This window comes from Desarmillaria tabescens, assembly GCF_030435595.1.
Source record: "Desarmillaria tabescens strain CCBAS 213 chromosome Unknown EV420scaffold_116, whole genome shotgun sequence".
NCBI classification, from domain to species: Eukaryota; Fungi; Basidiomycota; class Agaricomycetes; order Agaricales; family Physalacriaceae; genus Desarmillaria; species Desarmillaria tabescens.
In genome coordinates, this window is record NW_026848415.1 from 37,502 (window position 1) to 56,437 (window position 18,936).

The 18,936-nt window shown below is 48.6% G+C and overlaps 7 protein-coding genes across 7 annotated transcripts; 1 reads left to right on the forward strand and 6 right to left on the reverse strand.

Annotated features, from left to right (window-relative positions):
• Positions 1 to 1,656: 1,656 nt before the first annotated feature.
• EV420DRAFT_1280848 (uncharacterized protein) lies at positions 1,657 to 1,860 on the reverse strand (the record flags this gene model as incomplete). The annotated part of the gene is made up of 1 exon (XM_060468223.1): positions 1,657 to 1,860. One exon carries the CDS (start codon positions 1,858 to 1,860, stop codon positions 1,657 to 1,659), a length of 204 nt encoding a protein of 67 aa, XP_060322487.1.
• Positions 1,861 to 3,366: 1,506 nt separating this feature from the next.
• EV420DRAFT_1588855 (uncharacterized protein) lies at positions 3,367 to 3,816 on the reverse strand. The gene has a single exon (XM_060474868.1). It carries the CDS (start codon positions 3,791 to 3,793, stop codon positions 3,527 to 3,529), a length of 267 nt encoding a protein of 88 aa, XP_060322488.1. The 5' UTR covers positions 3,794 to 3,816; the 3' UTR covers positions 3,367 to 3,526.
• A 1,141-nt stretch (positions 3,817 to 4,957) lies between these two features.
• On the forward strand, positions 4,958 to 5,674 carry EV420DRAFT_203338 (uncharacterized protein). The gene is made up of 5 exons (XM_060481192.1): positions 4,958 to 4,992; positions 5,067 to 5,253; positions 5,308 to 5,362; positions 5,421 to 5,503; positions 5,559 to 5,674. Exons 2-5 carry the CDS (start codon positions 5,220 to 5,222, stop codon positions 5,639 to 5,641), a joined length of 255 nt encoding a protein of 84 aa, XP_060322489.1. The 5' UTR covers positions 4,958 to 4,992; positions 5,067 to 5,219; the 3' UTR covers positions 5,642 to 5,674.
• Positions 5,675 to 7,091: 1,417 nt separating this feature from the next.
• EV420DRAFT_1588865 (uncharacterized protein) lies at positions 7,092 to 7,663 on the reverse strand (the record flags this gene model as incomplete). Its single annotated transcript, XM_060474869.1, has 2 exons — positions 7,092 to 7,564; positions 7,616 to 7,663. Coding segments are annotated over 2 exons (406 nt in total), but the record flags the coding sequence as incomplete, so codon positions are not given.
• A 918-nt stretch (positions 7,664 to 8,581) lies between these two features.
• EV420DRAFT_1770121 (uncharacterized protein) lies at positions 8,582 to 10,380 on the reverse strand. Its single transcript, XM_060481058.1, has 5 exons — positions 9,794 to 10,380; positions 9,632 to 9,744; positions 9,387 to 9,584; positions 9,174 to 9,332; positions 8,582 to 9,114 (listed from the first exon to the last, which is right to left on the reverse strand). The coding sequence occupies exons 1-5, from the start codon at positions 10,077 to 10,079 to the stop codon at positions 8,848 to 8,850; spliced, it is 1,023 nt and encodes a 340-aa protein (XP_060322491.1). The 5' UTR covers positions 10,080 to 10,380; the 3' UTR covers positions 8,582 to 8,847.
• Positions 10,381 to 11,977: 1,597 nt separating this feature from the next.
• On the reverse strand, positions 11,978 to 14,431 carry EV420DRAFT_1588879 (MFS general substrate transporter). Its single transcript, XM_060474870.1, has 10 exons — positions 13,999 to 14,431; positions 13,826 to 13,948; positions 13,718 to 13,769; positions 13,600 to 13,659; positions 13,392 to 13,542; positions 12,885 to 13,338; positions 12,772 to 12,835; positions 12,688 to 12,710; positions 12,570 to 12,627; positions 11,978 to 12,514 (listed from the first exon to the last, which is right to left on the reverse strand). The coding sequence occupies exons 1-10, from the start codon at positions 14,138 to 14,140 to the stop codon at positions 12,334 to 12,336; spliced, it is 1,308 nt and encodes a 435-aa protein (XP_060322492.1). The 5' UTR covers positions 14,141 to 14,431; the 3' UTR covers positions 11,978 to 12,333.
• A 133-nt stretch (positions 14,432 to 14,564) lies between these two features.
• On the reverse strand, positions 14,565 to 17,487 carry EV420DRAFT_1770123 (phenylacetyl-CoA ligase). The gene is made up of 19 exons (XM_060481059.1): positions 17,043 to 17,487; positions 16,941 to 16,995; positions 16,878 to 16,892; positions 16,803 to 16,829; positions 16,705 to 16,753; positions 16,334 to 16,658; positions 16,250 to 16,285; positions 16,145 to 16,214; positions 16,072 to 16,094; positions 15,988 to 16,011; positions 15,816 to 15,929; positions 15,695 to 15,764; positions 15,586 to 15,645; positions 15,335 to 15,530; positions 15,260 to 15,283; positions 15,131 to 15,200; positions 15,068 to 15,079; positions 14,820 to 15,020; positions 14,565 to 14,767 (listed from the first exon to the last, which is right to left on the reverse strand). Exons 1-19 carry the CDS (start codon positions 17,205 to 17,207, stop codon positions 14,624 to 14,626), a joined length of 1,680 nt encoding a protein of 559 aa, XP_060322493.1. The 5' UTR covers positions 17,208 to 17,487; the 3' UTR covers positions 14,565 to 14,623.
• Positions 17,488 to 18,936: the final 1,449 nt, after the last annotated feature.

Below are 18,936 nucleotides of genomic sequence, written 5' to 3' on the forward strand. Positions count from 1 at the left end.
ATTGGTGGATGAAAAGACTCATCATGAAGTAACAGAAGCTTTACCAGTTCTGTGATGTTTTGAAAATGATGAGACTGGATCGAGCCGTGCCAAGACCCCGAATGATGACAAGGACAGCAGCGAGTAACACCTGATTGAGGTTACCAGTGGCAATGATGTAGAAGCGCCAGTGAAAGTGAGACAGAGATAATGGCATTCAGACGACTCTAGCTACTGCTGAAATGATTCCACTTGCGACATGATTCAGACAATAATTCACTGGAGAATAGAGAACACATGCACCGACAAGTCTCTGTACCCTGCTTCTCCATCCGTAAACGATGCGCACAACGCTGGCGCCACCAGATAACACTATTCAGGCCGTGCGAAGCATCATGTGGTGAACCAATGACGGAAAGAAGTACGCCCACCAAGGCTTTACCATTCTTCTGCTGCCAGGACACAATGACTCTGAGTATCTTCATTTGGAGCATACCTAAAGCCGAGCCATCCTCATCGGATCCGTACCGCAGAGACTATACTACCTGACTCTGCCCTCCAGGTGCTGCACCGATGACGACGTTGACATCTTCCCGAAGAAAATCCCGCTGGTTGTCGAGTTCAAGGCATTTGAACAACTTGTGTGACGAAGAGGTACACTGTTTGATAGTAGGCAGGGTGCTGCAGTAGCATGTAATCGATTGCATCGATGACCAGGGCAGCAAGGGAAGGGGTGGAACGACATGCAAGAAGGCGAGGAAGTGGGTTTTGTTTGGCGTAGTAAACAATGCACACTCTCTATCTCTTACCGCGATGTTGCTTTGCCAGGAAGTTGACCGAACCAGACCAAACAACGGCTATGGGAAAGAAGAAATTCTCTACATTACGCTCAACTTGGCAACCTAGGACATTTTGAGCCGACTACCAAGCATTGCGAGTTCTGACAATAGTCTGATTGTTTATCCCTTCTGAATCGACATGTTGCAATTCATTCGGTTCTAAGGTCTGGATACCCGGACGTCGTCCTCACCTAGCTGGCAGAGCTCAAAGGTGTCCATGGAGCGTCACTAGACATGGAGTGATTATGGTCAGATAGAACAGGTGCATGTGCACTCATGCTGTTTCAAGTTGCACTATCTCATTATATCAACAGACTGTGATAACAGCTCGTTAGGCTACATGGTGAGCAGACAAAAACATATCTGCTTCAAAGGGATGTGACTCGGAGAGCGGCGCAAAACCCAAGACACCCAACCTTTGCGCCGGAAGAAGGTATGCACCGGACCAGGTTACTGGTGAACTCACTACTTATCTACGTCAGAGCAGAGCCTTTCCGGACGACCATGGAGGCCTGAGGAAGGGTCCAATAGGCTCGACGGCAAGACTCGTTTCAAACTTATAGCTCGGTTCTGCCGCCTGTGCGACTGCTGGCTTGACAGTATTGTACACCTCAAATTCTCGCTTCTGAAGGCATGAATCATACGTCTTTTGTTCCTTGACCCTTACCGAATGCGCTAGTAGTATCGTCTTTGCATTTGTAATGAATGACAGCGACCTTGCGTGGATCCACTTCAATGGCAACCAACATGGCCTCATGGTTCTTGACAATCATTGGTATAGCACTGGTAGCGTAGCTCGCACCATGGTACGCTGCAGTATGTTCCGCCAAAATAACTCTCAAACCTTTGCTTGGATGTCCTTCACCCCTTCGATGGGCACCCACTTTCTGCAGTGATGGTACATGCCCACCATCACAGACCCTTTTTCGCCTTTGGCTGGATTTGGCCTGGTCACATCGCGGAAGGCCAGCAGAGGACTGAACAGCCTTGTAGTATGTGCACTGATTCCGTGGCCGTATTGCATATGGTAGCTTCCAATCATTAGTGCAGATTTACGAAGATCCAGTGGACTTGTATGCGCTAAACTTTATGCCAAGCCACATAACCCATCCTTCCCCACCCGGTTCCCTTGGTTCAACATAGATCTTGCTCCGCACCTCACCCTTTGACCCACTGTGGCATGTATAAGTCACCCCAGCCTTTCATCAGCGCGTTCGATGTCGCGCCTGCCATGCCGCCAAAGTCGCTTAGCAAGAACAGTCGGTACAACAATGGGTATCGCTCTCGATCCACCTCGACCTTTTCCTTTTGAATACCCTCTCCATCCCACCTATCTTTGCTTCTTACGACTCTTCCTCATCGTCGTCTCTCTTCCTCTTTGGCGATGACAGGGAACTAAGCGGAGTTAGCGGAGACATTGCAGCATCGTTCTCCAGCTGAGAGCCAGTCAACAACAAACAACTCGGCACAGTATTCTTCACAGGAGATAGAGATTGAGCGGGCACCACCGAAGACAACCTCAGCACAAGACTCCTCTCCTCCACTCAGAACATCACCACCAAATCCATAGCTCGCGTACAACTCAAAGAGACACAGGAAACTCGCCATATCCTCCCACAAGCCATTGGCTATGTCCAAGTCTGGATATCGATGGGTATCGAAGCGGGCCATCCATCGTCAAATAGCACGCAAGGGAACGTCATCGTAGCAGCAAGCAGAAGGTCGTAGTCACAGCAGGTGAACAAGAAGAAATGTCCCGCCATCTACATGTCTAACCACCATCTATAATAGAAGCACCCAAGCAAGGATACCCCTTCGTCATCTAGCTTGATGCGCTCAATCCCTCCGTTTTTACTGACGGGCCGTGCACACCTTCCAGGATTACATATTCTCTGGTGGAGAAGGGTACATGCAACGCTTTCCGCACCGCGAACGGGAAAAACAAAACAGAAGCGACGTCCCGTGGTTGGTTGTCTGCTCATGCAGGATATGGTCGATAAACCCAAGTCTCATATTCTCGCAGGCATGCAAGTTGGAACTGCACAAATGGCAATAATGTTATCGAGAAGGATGCTCCTTTTCGTTCTCTTCTTTATATTCACTCTTGTATATCTGCTAGCAGGCATAGTCTCTCAGCCGGTGGAGGGCCAAAAGCGTGACGTTAACCCAGGGCATTGGTATCAGTAGAACATATACATCGTTCGGTGCCCAGACAAAGGAGCTTGTGATTTGTACGCTGTGTACAGCTCTTGTTCTTCTTACAGCTCGAACTGTTTTCGGTCAACGAGCCTTATATTTGAATGATTTCATCGTGCTAATACGGGGCAAGTGTATCATACTCTAGAAATACACATCACAAGGCATCCAACATCTTCATATCATGATCTTTCAGTATGAGATCATATAGGCTCGTTCACCAGCCGGCGTTTCGCCCACGTGGCTGCGTTATCACATTTGGGCGCCTCCCTACGTCAAAACATGTCAAGCTACACCAAATAACCAAACAACCGTATAAGGAATTTGCATTAAGAGGTGTAAGCTTGTGAACGTCGACTGGCTAGCGAGTCTAGAGATCATACTCCAGTGCGCCAGAGACCTCGGATATGCAAGAGGCCAAATGAAGCGGATATCTCACCTCTCCAACCTTCCCGGTTCTCTTCATCGGCAATCATGATATTTTGCCTACGAAGATCTCCATAAACCAAGTCTTAGTGCATCGAGACCCTCCTTGACAGCCTTCTTGACGGTGGTCCATCACGATATTCAGCCACGAGTGTTCGACCTTGGATGTACTCCATAGTAACGACTATCCGCAGCTTGCCGTACGACTCGCCAATTGGCCCAACATAGAGAATCCCCGGCGCCAGCTCAAGCCCCGCCAAATTGAACCTGTGCACCTCCTCACTACAACGATCGACAAACTTGACCACGACCTTCCTCTCCGCATCCAAGGTCGCTAAAAACGTCACACACATTTTATCCAAATCCAGCGGCGAACTATATGTAAATCCAAAGTCCTCGTTATTGGATCGGTAGGAGGTAATGGAGGGGAAAAATCGAGGATGGGACTTGTTCGCCTCGACTCGGAGAAGCTGGGGTTTCAGGTCTTGGTAATAACTCTGAAGCTCTTCTATAGAACCTTGGAGATACATGCAACGCGAAGAACGTGATCGTCGTCATTAACACGACTGTTGCCAGGCCACACGTAGTCCTGGACAATGACCTGGCTCGTAAACACAGCTCCTGCTATGATCAACCACAGTCCAACGATGAAAGAGGGACAGCAAGAGCCTTCACGACGCTGTGAGACAAGAGTACAGTCGATAACACGCGGTGACATTAGAAGCCTACAGTTCCATCAACCCAAAACTTCATGTAGGAGAAGGAACCCCGGACAGGGGCCCGCTCCAAGTTCACCCTCCTCCGAAGATGTGTCAGAGTATCCATACATATTAACATAAGAATACGAAGACATTGGAAATAGAACTAACATGGTTTTGATTCATCTACTTTACGACCATTGGTCCTGGAATTTTTGGCAAGGATAAAAGGATAGCTCCTCTAAGAAAAAAGGACCCCCCTCCCAGCGAAATCAACTTAATCCGAGCAAAAGATCCTGCGCCTCAGACGATCGCCTCGAAATTCCTGGCACGAATATCATTTTGTTTGATTTCACGAGACGTCGAAGGCGTTAGCTGTTCAGCGCGCATCATGGTTACGCAGAATTTGATGCCGTGACTGTATTCCTACCAAAATAGATGATACATAAGTGAAAAATCGAAACCGAAAATAAAGGAAACGCACCTTGAGAACTTTGCATCGTTGGCAGTGTAGTCTTCGTTTCGGAGGATAAAGCCCAGTCAAAAGTCTGTAGGCCTGGGTTGACATCCACAGGTACGAGTCGATTCGTAGACACCTGTGGGTATGTAGAGAGATCTGTGGAGTAATGAACTTGCTTAACCCAGACTCATAACCTTGATCCAAGTTGGCAAAAAATTGTTCACAAGTGCGCTTGGAAAATTTCCCGGGCACCTGTGTTGAAATCGTTGAGAGGTACACAGCCCGCAGACGTACTCCCAGGTGGCGCGGCACAGTAATCCGAATGGCAAGGCGTCGGCTAAATCCGAATGTCCCTCTCCCTCTTACCGTCATGACTGCCACCATCCAATACCTTGTTAGTCGCGACCACTAGCTGCTCCCCTGCCATTACTTCTGGATGATGTTGCTCGTCTCGTTGATTCCTTGTAGGTGCTGCTTTGGCCATATTCACGATACCGGTACCTCGTATTACACTGCTGAAAACCTGCAAACGCGTTCGGCGCGTCAAAATCGGACTACAGACTCGGAAGAGCACCTACAAGACCGCATATAACCAGGTTTTTCTGCTTGGAAGAGACGGTGATGAGCGTAGTGATTGTCTTTGTCCTGGGCAAAGGTACGCCAGGTGGCCAGTAACCTTCGCCTTGTTGCCGTCTGACGCTTTTTACAGCTTGGCATGCTGAGAACCATCTGTACTGGTGCTATACATACCCCAAGACCATGATGTCTCCACGTCTTCCCCTTCCATGAAAGTCTCCCCGTCTGGCTCACGGATTTTACTAGGAATGTTCGTGCACCCGCAAGGCCGATGTATTTGACACCTACTACGACTCTCACAGCAAGCCAAGATGAAGGCACTGAAGAAGGTACGCCATGTGTAGTCCCTCGTTTGGCTTTGCACTGAGTACCATCTGATACTAGAATCAATTAACGGCGCGGACTTGCAACGGGACGCGGGAAGCGACGAGGCAGCCGGTCAAGCGAATGTATGCAGGGTTATGTAGATATCTAGGCATGTATAGATATTCATCGATATCAATATATGGCTATCTACAGACGTCTATTACTGCCTACGAAGTAAATATAGAATGGGCCATTCTTAGCTGCTGACAGGTACCCATAGATTTATTGACTGATATATGTGGTAATCGACTCATGTCCACAGACTTTTGACTGGGGATAAAGGTTCTACACAGGGGATGAGCACACAGTAGCTGACAAAAATGATACCAAACACTCACCAAAGACTGGTTTTTCCTCCCAAAAGCAGGGCATACCCCTTCGCATGTCGTATCCGTCAAGGGTCCTGTTCCTTTCCAACAAAATTTAGCGGCCCCATGGTGTATTTGACTGTCGAAAGCCTTGAATTGGTGACTCGTTCTCCCGACGGCATTGGTAGAGTGTATTTCGTCATTGAACTGCACGCCATTAGTCTAAGTTTGCACTCTAGGAAGTGTAATACTTACCTGAAACGCCTCACTTAGGTACTCAATCAGCACGGCGCTAGCTGGAAGACGACGGTGTAGCAGACTATCAATGCTGAGCTGTAAAACTCGTCAACTCTTTTGTCACGGGGGAAAACAAAGCTGAAAACCTACTAAAACCCCCCTCTCTTCCAATCATCCCGTCTCGATGACAGGCCTACCCTCTCAGTGATCCTCCACCTGGGAGATTGATACCCTGCATCCCGACGAAAACCATCGTCTTGTTTGCTGTATTGTATGCTGGAATAGTTGAACCTTGCTAGGCAGGCACCAATACGTCGTGTAAGGCAGTAGGAGGGAAGGGGCATGTCCGCACACGAGTGGGGAGAATGGATGTCCAAGTACTCCGCTGCGCTTGACATCATCGGACGTCGTGCGTGCATTTCATTGTTACCCATGGGTGAACTATCTGAGGTGCATGTACCCTGCACCCGCGCCAGCTCATCCTTCTCCCCCGCCCTGCCCGTCCCCTCTTGACTGCGTCCTGTTAGCGTGCTTGCCGGGCGTCGATATGTTGTGTCGGCGCAAAACTTGTTGCTCTGTAAAAATTGAGCTGCAGAGACTTGCACAGGATGGCAGAGCAGAATGCATGTCCTCAAGACGGTGTTGGTGGTCGAGGGTGGTTGCGATCGTGCTCGATCACTGGAGGTGTGGGCATCCACGTCAAACCCAAACCCACACACAGCCCATCAATCCTCCCTCGCAGCCCGCCCACTCCCCATAAAGTGATACGCGAATCAAAATCTATGCCCGTGTGGAACTTAGACGGTCACTGTGAGATTCGAGTCAAGGTCGATGGGGCCCAGGAAGGCATGACGGAGTAGAAGACACTTTGGACGAGGGAATCAAACTAGCAGCAGAAATCAGACACGTTCAAGGCTTGTTAAAGCAAACACTCACTCCCCGCCGATTCTTCCACGGACCGTCCCACTCCCAAGCATTCAAACTCGCATACACCATCCCAGGTCTACCCACCCCGACTCCAAACCCCCTCACCTCCAACCCTCCCGGCCGATACGCCTGTAGAAACACATCCGCCTCCTCACACAGCTCTCCCAGCTTATCTCTCCCTTCCTGGGTGTTCAGATCCAGCTGCGTAGTGCGTTCGCCTCGAGAAGTGTCTGCGGGAGGTGGGGGGACGTAACGAAGAGCATGTACTGGTGGATCCACTGTTTTGTCAAGACAGCGAACAGTGCAGTCGTGAGACTCAATGAGAGACTGGTGAACCACAAGCCATTGACCCATGAGTCGGACGCTGAGGGATGAAATTTCAAAGGTGAGGTCTGAGCGAGGGACGTCGTTTACGAGGGAACCATTCGATGCGGAGCATTGGACATTGATGAGCTCGATTAAAAGTGAGGCAGTGACCGCGCCGTAGTCAACCTGGAGGCTCTGTGATGTCTGAGCAACAAATGTTGTGACAACCGCTGAGAAAAGACCGGCCTTTTCTTCTATCAATGAAAGGATTCTCAATTCCTAGGCAATTGTACTCACAAAGACGAGGAGAACGTCTAACCCATCTCTCCACCCTTCTACCATCTCGCTATCAAATGGAGCGCATTCTTCAAGGTATGTTCTCCACACCCCAGCTGTTGGCCCCAGCTCCTCATACTGCTTATCCTCTGGGAATTTCTGTTCATAATCAAATGGATCATTCCCTGGGCTCTTCATAAGACGAGCAGCCGTGGAAGAAAAGAATAGACGCACCTCTGACAATATACTCAGGACGCTCCGTGCCCATTGTCCTGCGCCTAGACTTGCCGTCGACGGTGAGAATAAGACGTCAAATTCTCGACCTCTGGCTCATGATCATGGGAGATGTGAGAAGTACTTGAATGAGGATCACCCTCAGTCGGACGCCAATGAATGGCTGTCATTCTCATTGTCCTGGGCAGCACGAACAGAAGACATGGATGTTAGGGTGGAAGCCGCGTGTAAGGCGCATTCTTAAGAGCCTACATTCCTCTCCCACAGTCAGCAGCGAGGTCCTCATGTCATTTTGTTACTGGAGGAAATACCGACAAGCGTGGACGCAGAGACCATGGCTGTTCGACGACAGAATTCGGAGCAGAGTCTAGGCCCACAGCATGTGAGTTTCACAAATTTTGACAGTTCTTTCTGCGTACCACATCTCAAGATCTCACCGGTGTTGTGTAGCTACGACGTGAAAAAGTCTCAGTGGATCCCATGCCTCGTTGGTATTTGGTGCGTGGATCCCTTATTAAAAGATTGTCGACCCAATACAAGACCAATGGCCCGCATAAAAAATGTGGTACTGAGAAGATCCCACAAACAACTTTAACTGTCGAGGTACTGATAACTTGAGGCATCACGACCGCGTTCGCCAACCGCCATCAAGCAGAACTCCGGGACCGATGGCAGAATGGAACGACAAACTGGGCGTGGGAAGGTCGTGCGCCAAGATAGGATCCGGATGTTTTTGGGAGTAGAGAGGTGGCTGTTTTCGACACGGCTTTTTCACTGGACGAGGCATCGAGATGTGATTTATGGGGATCCTCCCTTCCTGACAATAACATGGGCCAGATTCTGCGACCAAAGTTGGGGCGGTCATGCAAGAACCTAGGCTTAAGCTGCAGTGGCCAGGCGCCGAACCTCCACCTTGCCAGTTCCATGGTACATCTCCCCTCTCAACGGATTTACTTATTGGGTATGACCGACGCGACTCGGAATCTGTTTGTGTAGTGATAACTGTTGCATGTATACTCTTACAAGTTGCTGGAACGAAACAGAGCTAAAGACAAAAGACTCCGGTCTTCCCCATCCTCCGCCAAGACTCGTACATTCCCCACATCCCAGAATAGCTGCTCCATAACCTCTCCCGCACCCGAGAGATACGCAACCTTCGCACAAGCATCGTGGAACGCGAGATAACGACGGCTGGGAAGGGTATTCGTCGTACGGTAGGGAAGACCGTACTGCGCGTTTTCGGAGGGAGGGTAAGTGTGGATCTCGTACGTATTGCTGCTGTCATCCTATGTAGATCAGATCAGAAGGGAGCGAAGAGGAAGAGACTGATTGCAGCGTGACTTACCTCACTGGTAATTGGATGAAGAGAAATCCAGAGTCGGCCCCACAGACCGTGGAGGTTAGGCGATATCGTGAACGTGTTCTCCACCTCGTGAATGTCTTGGACGAGTGTGATTCCAGCTAGTCGCTCGAGAACGGCAGCAGCAGAAGACGCCCAACCTAACTGACAAGCAACTTAATTAGATGGAAGTATATGAGGGGGAAAGACAAGACGAACCTTCCTCCGCACCGCATCCGTCAGTCCTTCTCTTATATACCCCTGTTCCTGATCCCCAGTCGTCTTGAAAATATAACCCAGCTCCATATCCGTCTTCCTCTCCCCAGCCGCTAAATCGATCGTCGTCAACCCGTTGCGAAGACTGGTGGTGTCCACGTTCCCTGAGACTATACACCGGTAGTTGTCTCGTGCCAAAACCTGGTTTGGAGGCTCAGCTGAGAACCTGAACAACGCTCTTCGCTCACTAGCTTTCTAGCATCACTATCGGTGGATTGCGACAAATTTGAGAGGGCCGCTATATCGATGTCTTCTGGCAGTGACTCTGGTTGGACCCTACGCGTCGATACCGGGCCCTTACCTAGTTGTGGTGAACATGATCATCCTCGGGACTTGAGACGTGGACGTACACATCCTAATCACGCCCATAACATACAAATATGCCAACCCCGACATAAACTCGGCATTACCACAGTAACCTGATATCTCTTGTGCCATAGCCATAGGAGAGGTTAGGTGAAGGATAAGCGCGTAACCCAAGACTCGAGCCGCGACTTGAGGGCTGAACCTAGACATAGCTGCGGGTTCGGAGGGCACGTCCCAGCTACGAAGAGCTTCGAGGGTCAGGCAGCATTCGTATGCTGTGTGTTCGTGAGAGGGCGGGTCGAATGGGTTTGGTGGGAGGGGCTCAGGCATGGTGGTGTTGAAGGTAGAAACATAGCTCCTGTCTTACATAAAATAGAAGTTAATGAGCCAAAATGGACGACGTTGAGGTGTGTTGGGGTTGGATATGTGTGGGTTACTGGGGGCGGGAACGATGTGGGCGATGGGTGTGTCGTCGACAAGCCAGTCTTTGAGGTCGATAAGCGACGCCGACCGTCCGCCTCTTCACACAGCTCTCTCTCCCGGGTATCTAAATCCAACCGTGTGATGCGCTTGCCTCGAGAAGTGTCTGTGGGCAAGGAGGACGTCCGCAAGTGAAGGAAGCAGCTTTGATTGCCGCCAGTCCGAAAGTCCGAAAGCGGCAGTGACTACCTTGGCTCCTTACTATTTCTTCAACTCCCGCAATCTCGCAGGCTCGACAATCTCAAAACATGATATCTGTTTTCCTCTGAATTCCTGTGGGTCTCGAATCCACTTTGTGCTTAGTTCTACCAAGTAAGATGACGCGCTTTTCGCCAGCTCAATCCAGGGTAATCGATGCTCGACCACTTTGGACCTCGGAAGACGCGTCGTCAATGCGGATCCTGCTGCAGGCGTCAACCTGAGCTCCATGTGTCTGAAAGCGACCGTCTCTGGATTTCAGAAGTCTCGCGATGCTCCACTTCTCTCCTCATCCTCCGTACATCTTTCGTGTTCATCTCGAAGGCACCGATGATGCAAGTAATAACCCAAGAAAGGTGTTATTTTAGGCCCCGTCAGCATACATCCCTATGGGCCGATAAAATTGGGCGCTTGCCAATTTTGTTCCCCAAGACGCCATGATTCTATCGATCTGTACCTACCATTTTCTCTCCTCTCGGCGCTACGATGGTAGATCCCCCGACGTCTTTGATGGCATTGGCGCTGGCGTCGCCAACGATCCCTTTCGCTCCATCTCCGCGGGCCGTTCTCCACCTTGTCCCACTGATAAGAGGGCACACTGGCTGCGATGGTCAGACTACATCACCGTTGGCTTCGTACGACTCCACGGACGAGCGAATTTCCAAGTCTCATTAACGGACAGATTCAATTATGCGACCCTCGATTGCTCTGCTCGTGTCCACGTGTCTCATTGTTCAACAGAGTCGTCATCTTCTTAAAAAAGACAGAAAAGTCGGTATGTAGTCGTTGAATTATGCGATGACACCGTGCAGCTGGCAAACTTTGAATTCTTCAGTGGGATCATTGTCGTTTAAGGACCCTTCCTGTCAGCGTGGTGGCGAAGACGTATGCCTCCCAGGACTCACTCAAGGATCTAGACCCGAGGAACATGGTCCGACACCGTGATTTGGTTTATAAACAGGAGTCGTAGCGCGTCCCTCAATATCAAGATGTCTCCCGTAACGGGGCGGCAGCAGAGATGGTCAGCCCAGAATCTGTTTCCAGCAAACAGTTATCCTGACGTTTTGGTGCTAGAATATCGCACAATGGCCGATGCTCCCATTCAGCGATGGCGAAAGCGAGTGTCCACGAAACTGTAGACTCTAGAGAAGAATTCTTTCTCCTTGGCTACGACCTGCCTAGCGAATTGAATTAATACGTTCTTTTGGGGCTCGCTTTCAGAATGGCAATCCCGGAAACCATCAAAGGACCGGCAAAAGTACAACAAGGCGCAAAATGCTACTTCCAGGAATCCAGTTCCGGTCGATTTAAATAAATAGGTTACTAGTTGATGAAATGACCGGAACGTTTAAAGTTCAATAGTCTCTTTGAAGTGATCATTCTAATGCGTCTATAGTTCCAATGACCTACATCTTGCAGTTGCCACCGATTTGTCAATCTACAGTATACTGGCGACAACGTTCTCGAGTCTTGTAGTACTACCTCCATCTTGTACTTTTACGCACCAAACGCATCACTACATGAATTCCTCTTATTGTGCTGAGTCTTTGCAGGATTTGTAACGAAGCGCACTAAAGAGATGCTATATGCCTGTACATAGTCCAGGTACTGAGGTACAGGACACTACTATGGGATGCTAAGTAGAAACTTGAAGCGAAGCACCTGAAAAAAACGATTCTTCATGCAGAATCCCTATGAATAAGGATTGCATAGCACGTGGACTTCGGATTCCTCCCTGCAGCGGCCCACTTCGTTGTCTCTGGTATCCTGAGGGCAATTGATCTATGTATTCAAAGGGTATAGTACTAGGCGACATAGAACCTTGTCAAATTCAAGCTGGAACGGAAAACTGTGGTTTTGTAATATATACCGCCAATAACAGTCCCGCCGACGCGAGTTCCAAGACCTACAAATGAAAAAGAATTAATGCCTCCGAGTCGTTGAGAGTTGACGGAACAAATTGCGTTACCCCAGTGAAGACGCTCCCAGCCCACCATTTATGGTTTTCGCCTACAACTGCCGCTGCAATCGGTGTGCCCACAAGGGAAGCAATACCGACGGGGACGGATGCGAGACCAAGTCGAAGGCTATTTCAATGTCATTGTCAGTGTCGAACAATGCGACGTGGGGAAAGTGACGAACCCAGAACGGGTCAGGTCCGGATCGAGAGATAGTACGGCAGGGAAGAAGAGCGATACGCCTGACGTGATAGGACAGTAAGCCGTGCGTCAACTAGGTGCTCAAGGAAGACAATACATACAAGCGCCCGAAAAAAAACCATACCTAATTCACAAATTTTAAATGAGAGGTATCCTATGAGTTGGGGGGAAAGATATAAACATACAGGATACAAAAGACGGTAATCGATGCTGCCGTTGTGCAGACCATCATAACTAGCGCCAGGACACCTGCAGACGGATTAAATACGAGTACTGGATGTGTGCCAACCTTACTCACCGGCAGTGGCAACGCAGGGAATGTACACAGGAAATACACCATAGCGGTCAGCCAGCCAATTTGGGATAGTTCGTCCTAGTGTACTGCTGAGATTGATAATAGCCACCAGGTAGCTCGTCAGGGTACTCGGTATATTGTTATGCTCCTGAGCAAACAGTTCCACTGAAAACATAGGGTTATACAGGGCGAGAGAAATCACAAAACCATAAAGGATCATGAATATGTAGGCGGGTGTTCTGAGGAGTGTCGCCAAGGGCGTCGACAGGGCTGGCCGAGCGGTTTGACTCCGAGGATAGTTTGTTCGCATCAACAGATTTGCGGTGCATAGGCATCCCAGACACACGAACGCTGCAATTCGGATGCCCCATGCAAATCCAATGGATCCATCCAAAAAGTGGCCCAATATTGAAGAGAAAAAGAAGCCTCCGATGGCGCTACCGGTCGTGATAATTCCCTGTGGACGCAATATGGCTTTTATTGAAAACGATTCCTTTCGGAAGCACGTACCATGGCCATACTCCTTCGTTTTCTAAAGTGGTGAGCAACCACAGAAGAGGTCGGCGTGTACATAATGCCTGTCGCAATCCCCATCCCGAGTCCTTGCGATAGAAATACTTGATAGTACTGCCCTTCTCTGGCCAGCGATAACATGAAAAAGCTACATGCCATGAAGGGTCAGGTAATTTTCCAAGGAAAGCTAAACAAGGCGGCAGACCTGAAAAGGAATAGAACAGACCCGGCGATGGATATGAGGTGAAAATGCCCAGCATCGAATCTGTATTTTAGATCAGCCTTTCCTATTTTTCATGGCGAGTATATGAATTTCGACAGACAGTCCTGCAACCGCTAAGCCTAGGAGGTACATGAGACAAAACTGTAGTGATCCTACAGCGGGTATTGGCGTCAGAGAGGTAAATAGATACATCTGAAGGAACGAGGACCTATCCAGTTAATCTGAGACGGGGTATACGCCGCGAGATACTCTCTGGCATAGAAGCTTTCCGTGACGCCAAACGATAGAGGGATACCAATGATGCAAAACTGCACCAGCCATGATCCTACGACTGTTACAACATGAGTAGGGCTCGTAATTCGATAAGCTTTGTATACGAACCAGTTCCCCATGCACGGACCCCATGGTCAAAGTGGTTGCTCTGCGAGTCCGAAGACTCTACGACTTTAATTTCTGAGTCTTTACCCTCTGCCAGTGTACCACTGCTATCTTGATTCCTCAGCGAATAGTCAGAGTCGGCCATGCCAGTGTAAGGAGGAGGTTATGGCACGCGGAGAAGTAGTGGTATCCGGCACAAGAATAGGTCAGATCGGTTCGACGAATGAATTCCAAGCTGACTCCATTCAAATCAGACGGGTGCTTTATGTGCATCACCGTAGAAGCCGCAGAACATTACAGAAGAAGTTTGCGTTGCATCGTCATGATGCGTCGCCTGTGGATCTTTGATGGGCTCCCGTCTATACAGTATTGGAAATGTGATTACATAGAGGTCGGCGTTGGCGAGGTGACTGACATACTTGCGTGTCCTCTGACGGTGGTCTCGGAGATCACTGTGACTCGGTGTGACTTGGCACTCACAACCAGCACAACCAAGCCAGTGCTGGCTCCGATGTTTGGATAGGATCCCTCCCAGATTCAACATGCTGTATATCCTCCATCTGTCTATGGGGCGAGAGCGGATCATTTTCTCTTATATACACAGTAAAATACGACATTGTCTGTTTGGCTAAAGCTTGGCATTCTGAACGACGTCCCGGGCCTTGTCGCGAAGCTCTCGCCTAAGTAGTTTCCCACTAGGAGTTTTCGGAATCACATCTGTGATTTCGACCTGATGCAAGTGCTTGAATGGAGCTTTATTCTCCGCGACATGCTATAAATGCAATGAGCACAGTCAGATTCCTCGGATGCACAAGGGAAGATACCTTTCGGATTGACGATTTAACACCTGCAAAACCTCCATCCTTCTCGCCTGCATTCATCCCATCCTTGGTAAGAACGATAAATGCCAATGGAACTTCTCCGCTGTATGCATGAGGAACTCCAACGACACACGCGTCTCTTACAAAGGGATGGTCCAAAATACAACCCTCTAACTCGGCAGGCGCGACTTGGAATCCCCGAACCTACATATAAATTCAAAAAGGGCCACGAGGAATAACTGGTTTCAAACCTTAATTATCTCCTATAAGGCTCGTTTAGAAACTCAATCGTGAAAAAGAAAATCAGAAAGTACCTTCAAACGATCAATAAAAATAACTTCATGGTTCTTGTCAACTTTCACTAGATCCCCCGAACGGATCCATCTGCAAAGAATACACTCAATTAGAATCTATAATAAACGCTTAATTATGTCGTTACATACCCCCCAGTAAACGTGTCTCGGGTTCTATCAGAAGCGGGAGGTCAGAAGATATTCTTTAAGTACGAGGCAACGTACGCAGCATCATTGTTAAGATAACTTGCCGCAGCGGCAGGGGTCCTGATATACAATTCACCTTCCTCATCGTAATCCCCCAAAGTCCCATCGGCTTTGACCACTCGCCCGACAATACCTGGCGCGAGTACTCCCCCAAACATGCCGCATCTTTGCTGAACAGGGCACATGGATACAACACCAGTAGCTTCAGTAGACCCTGTACAGACACAGTTCATGTAACGCACACCATCTGTAAGCAGACTTCGAAATACCGTAAGCTTGGCCGATGTATATGTTTGGCAGAAGTTGACCGAGTTGGTCATAGAGCTCCGCTGTGTGAATTTGAAATTTTAAGCCTGCTGCTAGAACGAAACGCCTTACCAGTAAGCGGAGCAGCAGCACACAAGACGACTCTAACACTTGAAAGATCAAAGTTTTTGACGATAGAATCCTGCATCAATCCCATGTCATTGGATATCTCTTGGTAGCATGTCAGGCGTACCTTGCATAACAAAACCACTTGCGGAGGAACAACCATCAGAGAGGAAATCCGATATTTAACGATGCTTTGAAGCATCTCTTTGAAGTTAAACTTTGGGACCACGACCACAGACATCTGAACGATGAGCATTAGAAACAAATTTGAATATTTTATAGCCAATTGGATGATTCACCGCAGAAAAAATGTTGAAATGAAGCTGTCAACCACCAATAGTCAACGGCGGAATTCAATGTCGCACTCAATCATCATTACTTACAATCAGAACCAAGCCATAGATATCTAGAAATCAAAGGGTTAAAAAAATATCCTTCCTTTCGTGATATACGCACGATAGAAGGGAAGAACACCCAAACACACATCACCCGGTCTGTACCTGCGCTTCTCCCATTTGTCATACTCCTCGTTCACTTGTTGAGGGAAGCAATTTGGAGTACATTAGCTATAAAGGCGTAATGTGATATTTGGACAATCTAAAGTATCCGTAAGAATCAGACATCAAGTCAGCCTGGTCAACATACCTTGGGCGCTCCGGTGGTACCGCTCGACGAGCTATAGAAGGCTATCATCTCCTTTCCTTGGCCTGGTGCTAGTTGAACATTTTCTAAGGTATTTTCACTCTTTATACCCTGCACAACGAGATCATCCACAGACACAAATCCTGTTTGATTCGCGGTCTGGGAGTCTTGATCGAGAAGAACGACGATCCGTTTCGTAGAAAGTCCGACTTCACGAGCAGCCCGACAAACTGTGTTTAGAAAGTCGACGTGGGTGATGATAAGACTGGATTTTGACAACCGGAGATGCTGTACGAGCTCTGGGACCGTAAATGAGGGGTTGCAAGGTCTGAAAGAAATTAGTGACGGAAAAAGACAATCAGCGTGAGACAAACGTGACGATCCCCAAGATACGGTGTACAGCCCACATACATACAGGATAATCTGTTGTGTGCATCAGCAGCAAAGCAAAATACGACGGCCAATTACGCACCGACGTGATTGGTAGAGAAAAAAAGAACTGCAAAGTATTGGTTGTGGTCGAGTTGGGTTCAAGAAAGAAATGCACCTGGATCATTCAAACCTGAAAGGCACTGTGAGCATGGAAATGGCGCACTATGGTCAAGCTAACCTATGGAAAACCTCTCCTTGAGACCCACCGCAAGGCCATTAGCTCGGCGTTGGATCTATTCAGAGTTCTCGAATAATTCTTCAATGCTACGAATCGGCGCACCTCATCGAGATGTATCTTCCTGCCTGACTTGTCGGTAACGAGCCAGGGTACACCTTTGGGACGCTTCGACCTTATGGGATGGTCATGATCAAGGATAAATTGTGGGATGGTGAGGTCGTCCGGTACATGCGGTAGTCTGCCAACCTTGGAGTGGAAATCTGGCATTGTCAGTAACTCAAGGAGAGTGGATGTAGACGCCGAGTCTTTTAGGTCTACCAACGGCGGCCATCTCAGCCGCCATGGCAAACTGATTCCGGGATCAAGTTCTCACTGAGAAATTGATCCCGGTTCCAAAAGGTTCCAAAGAACTTGCGCGAACGAGAAAAAGCCAACTTCAGAGTCGGTTGACTCGGTTCCGGGATTATGTACGGGTCGACCAGTAGGCCTCACCCGTAATCGAATCGCCCTGCCCAAAAAGGGAACCGAGCTACTTCGGTCCGCCACGAAATCGGGTTTTCTCCCTACAATCACTGATTGCATAAACCCACTGTAATCGCAACTCTGACCCTCCCAATTGCCGCCCTGAATTCAGATTTACCATATGGAAAGGCCTTGAACTACGCTGGCCTTCTATTTTATTTTCACCTGGTTTCGTTGAATACTAGCGTAATGTAACCAGGGACTCCGGTTACTCACCGGCTACTTCGGGATACTCAGATAGGCAGTGTCGTACGATTCTTTCTCTTTAGCTTACCATCACCTGTATCGTCTCGACGTCGTTACAGAGCTCGTTCCTCGCACTTTGTGTGATTGAGTTCTCCAGTGTTGCTCCGTGGCTACAAGCCTACACGTAAGTTGGTTGTAGGCCAGATCATGATAGTGATTGAACCTGTACTACGGATGCCAGCCCATGCGGTACACCAAACAATTGACTCTACGTACCCTCAATACAGACGTTCCGAAAAACCTTGTCCACACTGCCAAAAAGGGCAGGTAAAATCAAAAAATCAGATAAATACAAGAAAATCGTAGAAATAGCATACAGACTTCATTTGTGCGTGTCATTTAGTAGAAAGATACAAATTTAATGATCCATGGGTGCTGCAGTGTGTCGTAAAGATAATACTTGAAATAAGAACATCTGACCGATGAAGAACTAGTGAGCGCCGCCAGATTTACATGTTCAGGCTGTCTCGCACCGAACAGCCGGTCACACCTTCGTTCTTGCCATCATCGTCATTCAAGAGACAAGAAAAGACAAGACAGCTTTGAAGAACGATTCTGCATTCAGTCAAGCAAGCCGCCGCCGTGATTTTGCCACAGTTTGGACGTCGACAGCTCCCGGTCTCCTGCAACACAACGCCATAGTCCGCCCGCACCATTTCACTGCGACAAAGACATCTGCAACTGGATATCCTGGCTTTATTTCATCAGTTTTCACGGTTAGGACTGGGCTGGTGGGGGTTCAGGCGTTGTAGACTGGGAAGCTTTGGAGAGGGCGCAGTGGCTGGTATGCTAAACATACATCTTCAAGGGAAGTTACCCACTTTCATTTTGGAACGACTTATTACTGTTTACAAGGGAGAAAACATCTCCACAGCCTCCCACACCACTCTAATGCTCCGCCGCTGCCTCCCATTACCGCTAGCACAGACCCCGCTCATGACGTCCTACCATTGACCTATTGGCCTCATACCTGTTACATTACCTCTATACACCTCGTACATCCTCAACAAGTCTATTTATGATACATTACACTCACGAATGAAGGCACCATGCTATTTTCACAATTTTCTTGCATTTTTTTTATTTTTTTATTTTACTTGCCTTGTTTGGCAACCGTGGACAAGGTTTTTCGGAACGTCTGTACCCTTTTTACGTCGTCCTCTACTCCATCACAAGTCATCGACCCATTGCTCGTGCTATACCTCGATTTTTGTGTCCTTTTTCAGTA